The 5,706-nt window shown below is 41.9% G+C and overlaps 1 protein-coding gene across 1 annotated transcript in view; it reads left to right on the forward strand.

Moving 5' to 3' along the window:
• Nucleotides 1–5,706, forward strand: part of WNK1 (WNK lysine deficient protein kinase 1) — a 205,901-nt gene that overhangs the window by 32,289 nt on the left and 167,906 nt on the right. The window contains exon 3 of the mRNA XM_019515831.1: nucleotides 4–232. Within this exon, the coding sequence (XP_019371376.1) occupies nucleotides 4–232 (229 nt within the window). The remainder of the gene's footprint in view (nucleotides 1–3; nucleotides 233–5,706) is intronic.

Below are 5,706 nucleotides of genomic sequence, written 5' to 3' on the forward strand. Positions count from 1 at the left end.
CAGCGCAGGCAGCGCCGCCGCCGCCGCCGCCGCCGCCGCCAGCCGCGAGGCGCAGGAGGACCGCAGCCGGCAGCAGGAGGACATCGAGGAGCTGGAGACCAAGGCCGTGGGCATCTCTCCCGACGGCCGCTTCCTCAAGTTCGACATCGAGATTGGAAGGGGCTCGTTCAAAACGGTCTACAAAGGGCTGGACACCGAGACCACAGTGGAGGTCGCGTGGTGTGAGCTGCAGGTAAAACATGACTTGCAGCTGGCAGCGCAGTGGGCTTGTCTTGCCTGCCCGCCCACTAGCTGCCGACAGGGATGCAGATGCAGCCTGTCCTGCCATGCTTACTTCCCAGCCACTCCTTGAAAGGAGGGTGCAGCTGCTTCCCTGGGTCTGGCTGCCTCCTCTATTCCCAGGACTCGTTTCCCTTGAGAGACCAGCCTCAGAGAGGGGAACAGCATTCAGTTTGTGGCTACACTTTTTTTTGTTTTTTTGTTTTTTTTGTTTAAGGCTTTACATCTTTGGGAGAATGGGAGGCAACCTGGAAGGCTTAACAAATTCTCCTAGTCTCGGGGAGGCATGGCCAGACTAGAGAGGGGCTCCTAACATGACTGTCTGCGTGGATTGCAATCTAGTTCGGGTTTGAATCTGTTTAGGAGAGGGGATGTAACTTGGAAAAAAATGACTGGTGTCCTTAAAAGCACACACGTGATGAAAGCATCTGCTAGAAGCTGCTATGAAATATCCTAGCAAAATTCAAATAAAGCACTGGTAAATGGATGTCAAACTAGTTGGTGCAGTGCACTACTATTGTCTTGTAGCTCCAAGTAGGCTCTGTTGCTCTTGCTCAATAAAACAGCCTATCAATAATAAAGCCTCCTATCCGTAGAGCTGTAAAAGATAAAATTCAACATCTTCAGGTGACTGCCCAGTTAAACTGGTAACTTGCTGTACTTCCCAGTTCTTGGATATGGCTTTGCTAAACCGCAGTCCCATGATGTCAGGATCAGCCTGAGCTTGGCGAGTTAGAGCACGTATAACTGAATTAGAGGCAGGTTGCTGTGCAACAAGGTTAATGGGGAGGGAAGAGCTTGGAGTACCAGTTACAAACACCTGACACGTTAGTATTCTTGGTAACTTGGAGATGGGAGCCTCTGCGCCAAAGAGTGAAGAGTGCTTCCCTTTCAGAAATTTGAAGAGGCAAAAGGAAAAGGCCCAGTAGAAAGTAATCTCTTCTACTAGTGTCTGAGTAGCAAGCTTTGCAGTGCTTGCTGCTCACAAATTGACTAGCTGTAGTGCATCATGTGCCAAAACTTATTTATATTTTTTCTGTGAAGAGCAACTATTACTGTCAGACAAACTACTACAAGACTTCTCAGCTCTCATTTGCTTTCTGAAGTGTGCTGTGAATAAAGTTTCTTTTTAGTGTTCTGACTAATGGCTAGTACCATCAGCACATCCGAAGTTTCTCTTAACTTCACAAATCTCCTTGCACTCTCACCACCAATTTCCCAACTTTATTATACCAACAGTGCCCTTGTCATTGTTCCGGGTTGCATTTAGTGATGTTGCCCAGTTACATTTTAGGATCTACTTAGACCTTCAGTGTGTGCTGTACTGAGAGTGGATTTTAGTCATCCCTTCAAATTAACTTTTGCTTTGAAATTCTTCTCAATGGTAGAAACTCTCTGATTTTGCCCTCTTGGATTTATTTTTCCCGTTTGTTACTGTTGTTAGCTTTGAAGTAGTGGCTTCTGACTTGAGCAGAAGTTATGATAGGGTGCTGTTTTGAATACTTTAAGGAACGAAGTAGCCTGCAGAAGTACCAAGTAGCTGAAATATATTTCTCTATGGAATTAATTTAGGGACAGAGCATTGAATTTCAGAGTTTGACTACAGTACTTCAAAACATAGCATTTAATAACGGTGGTAGTAATCTTTATTATTATATTATATAGTAATAATCACTTGCGCTGCATGTGTGAACTACTATATATAATATAGAAGCAGAGATTACTACTGTTGCTAAATTCTGTGTTTTGAAGTATTGTAGTATTCAGTGTTCAGCTTAATGTATTTCTGTCTTGGAGTTTTCCTTTGTATATAAAGGAAAACTTTGAGAGAGAAATACATTGAGCTAAATGCTGTCACCCAGCTGAATTTCAGGAATGTAATGTAGATTATATTACTCTAAGTTTGTTCACTGTGGAAAAATGCAAGCCTTAGAACATGAATGGAGAATTGCCCTATAGCCATTGATTTAAGCTTATATAGCCATTGATATAAGCTCTTGATTTATGAAAAAGGTGTACCTTTTTCATTTTACAACTTTTATATGTTGGCCCCTTGCTGCTTTTGGTTTGTATTGGAGTGGGATTTGGTAGTCAATGTTCCACCAGCTACATACTTGTTTTGTTACTAATTGTAGGAATGTGCATGACTGATCTGTCTCTTGCATTGAAATGTTTTTGTACTGGGTTTCCATCACTAAAATACTACTGTATGGCCTTTTAGGGATGTATAATAAATATGATGAGCTGATGTACAATAAATATGATACTGGGCAACCAGTGTTGCAGTATGGTGACTTAGCAGGTTCTCTGCTGGACTTGGTTGTATTCGTTTCTCCTGTGAGCATAAATGAGCTAGGATTCCTCTATAGTTGCCCTCTGTTATGACGCATACTTGTAGTTTAGTTTGTTTTCCTACTATGATATGTGATTTTTGAAAATATGTTAATTGGCTTTATAGTTGATACAAATGAGGAGGGGAAGGAATTTAAAAGAACTATATCTTAACTTCATTTACAGAAAAAGCTTTGTTTAAATTTTTCACTTATACCTTATATTATAATGTATATAATTAATATTATTTCCTTTAGAGCTCTAACAGTACCACTGCTGTGTAAACTGGGCTAAAGGGCACTGTAAGCATTGGAGAGCTGTAGAGCATGACTAACTGTCCTTTCAGCTCAGGATTCTTGTAATCAGTTCTACCATAAATCATCTCTGCACATGATTAGACCTTACCTATATATATAAGCCATTGTCAGAAAACTAGTCAGGGGTGTTGGCATGAAATAACCATTTAGCTTGGTTCATATAAATGTTGACATTAGTCTTTTTCAATTTAGAAATGTGGGGGGGAGGGGGTGAGCTGTGAGGCAAAAAGTGATGTACCTTCTTGAGACATGTACCTAAAGCTCTATGGATATTGTCACAGCCAACTGTCTTGGGTAGATCTTTAATATCAGAGAAGCTTGAAATACTTTCCTGAGAAAAGGCATATACTGTATTGCTAATCTTGTCTGGTTTGTTAGTAGTTCATAACTTGAACACTATAAACAATATTGCAGCAAGGCTTTCATAGGCCTTGTTCCAGGATTTGGTGCCTTTTGCAGGAAAGTCTAGAATGGACTTATCAATGGGTTAACCATGACCGTTTTTAATTGGATGACATGGCTATCTTTAACTGTCTTCTGGAAACTCAGTAAACAGGACAGATAATATCTACCAAAGCAACTAAATGTCTTGTCTTCCAAAAGCAATGGAGCACATAAGATGCATTTAGGTGAAAGAGATTGCTGTGGTTTCTGTCACCAGTTCTGCTCACTTTCTGAATGTGTGAGATGGTTATTACAGAAAAATAGTCTTCCTGGAGAGAGAGCCTGACCTATATGAAGAATTTGAAGATTTAACTCAAAAAAGGAAAGGCCCTTTCCAGTTAATGGAGAAAGGAGGACTTGTTGCAGAGACAATGGTCAGTTGTTTGAAGTTTAAGAGGTAGTCAAGCTCATATATGGGCAAATGCTGTGCCACTCATTTCCCCTTATTCTTTGGTTCTACTGACCTAAATAATAGTTACATGAATATACTGTATTGCTGATGTACCAGTGTGGCAAAAGTAGATTACGTGGCATCGGTGCAGTATTAGTCTGGTTAATATGACTCTCCAATAGGGAGTAATCAGTCCCGTCCCTGCTAGAGCAGTGTGAATGGGCATTCCGAAAGCAAGACTGGTAAAAACATTATCATGCATTAGTGGCTCCTGTGAAAGGAAGCTGAAAATGGACTAGTTTAGCCATATTTTTTGTGTGTGCGCTAGTTTTGTTTATAACTTTTTTTTAAAATTTTGCTTTGTTCAGTCCTATGATGTAAAAACCAAGTTCTGGTTATAGGTTACACTGCACTTAGGTTTGCCATTGAATGCATCTAGCCCCTCTTCCTTAGCAGTAGGTGCCTTTTTGCTTTGTTAGCTGATATATAAAAATGAGTAGGTACAAACTTAATAGCATCGGTGTTCACAGTTAAGTATGAGACTTTTCTCACATGCAGCTTAGCTCAGAAAAAATGAGAAAGCATCCGGTTCTTAGACTTTTACAGCAGGAAGTAGTGAGGTGCAAAATACTTTCATATACCAAAGCTCTACTTGCTGAACACTTTGGTTTTGATGAAACGTGTTCAGGGAAACTTCTTATTGAGTGCAAAATGTACCCTTAATCTTTAAACAGGATATGAGGGCATCTCTGGGTATATTGGTGTTGCCCTTGGGTAATTGCTGATCATCCTGTCATGTTAGCTGTCTAACCTTAATTTTATTAATGTAGCTTTAACTTGGAAAATGAAGTCTGTAGATATAAGAACAGAAAACAGTTTGAACATAAACATCTCTTCATCCTCATTACACTTAAATACTGGCTGACAGAAATTGAAATAACTCTTAATATCTTGCTTTCTGAGCAGGTTGAAATTGCAAGCATGTCAGGAGCTGCGTGGTCAAGACTTAAAGCCAGAAAGGGTCGTGATATCTGCTAACCATACAGTCAGTTTCAATGCCTGTCCAGGTTGCACATTTAGGGAGGCTTGACTTGAAAAGATGTTGTTTAAAATGCAGGTCTGTGCATTTGAATTGCAACATACCTATTTACTCTTTGGTTTTCTCTGGTTAGCTGGATCTGGAATAAGTTTTGAAATATTGATTAATTCCTGGTTGTGCCCCTTGTTGGAAAAGTGGAGGCTGTTGCTGTTCAAGATCTGGAAGCATAATCAGAATTTTCTAGAGGAACATTCTTGTTGCTGTAAAACAGGGGAAGTATTCTGCAGCTATTGAGACTATACAGAGTTATAATTAATAGGGATGCACTGATAAAGATTTTCTTGGCTGATACTGGTAGCCGATTATTCACTAGACATATCAGCAGATACTGATCTGATAACGATTTACAGGAGCACAGCCAGGCAGCATGGAGAGTAGTGCCCTGCGGGTAAGTTGTTGGAGGGGAAGAGGTGGGGGGAGACATATAGAGGCCCCTGTGGTGAGGGAGGGAGTGGGGCTGGCCCTGGGGAATGAATGGGACCCCAGGGCGTGGAGTAGACAGAGCTGTGGGCAGTTCGTCCAGGGGATCAGTGTCCCAGCACTTAAAAATGGTGGTGGGGGTGCTTGAATTAAAGCTCATTAAATGAGCTTTAGCTCAAGCACTGCAGCCACTATTTTAAAGCGCTGGGATGCTTTTAACTGGAGTGCAGCTGAGCGGGGCAAGGGAAGAGGTGGGCTGCCTGCTGCAGGCTTGGGGCTCTTCACCCTGCTGCCTTTGCCCCTGGAGCCAGGCATTAGCTGCACTGTCCCCTGCCCATCTGGTGGTGGCGGCGAGCTGTGCCTCCCACTGCTGGATGGGTAGGGGATGTGGTATGGCCAGTGCATGAATGCCAGGGCCAAGGCTA

This window comes from Gavialis gangeticus, unplaced genomic scaffold (genome assembly GCF_001723915.1).
Source record: "Gavialis gangeticus isolate Ggan-Ray unplaced genomic scaffold, GavGan_comp1, whole genome shotgun sequence".
In the NCBI taxonomy this organism is placed as follows: domain Eukaryota; kingdom Metazoa; phylum Chordata; order Crocodylia; family Gavialidae; genus Gavialis; species Gavialis gangeticus.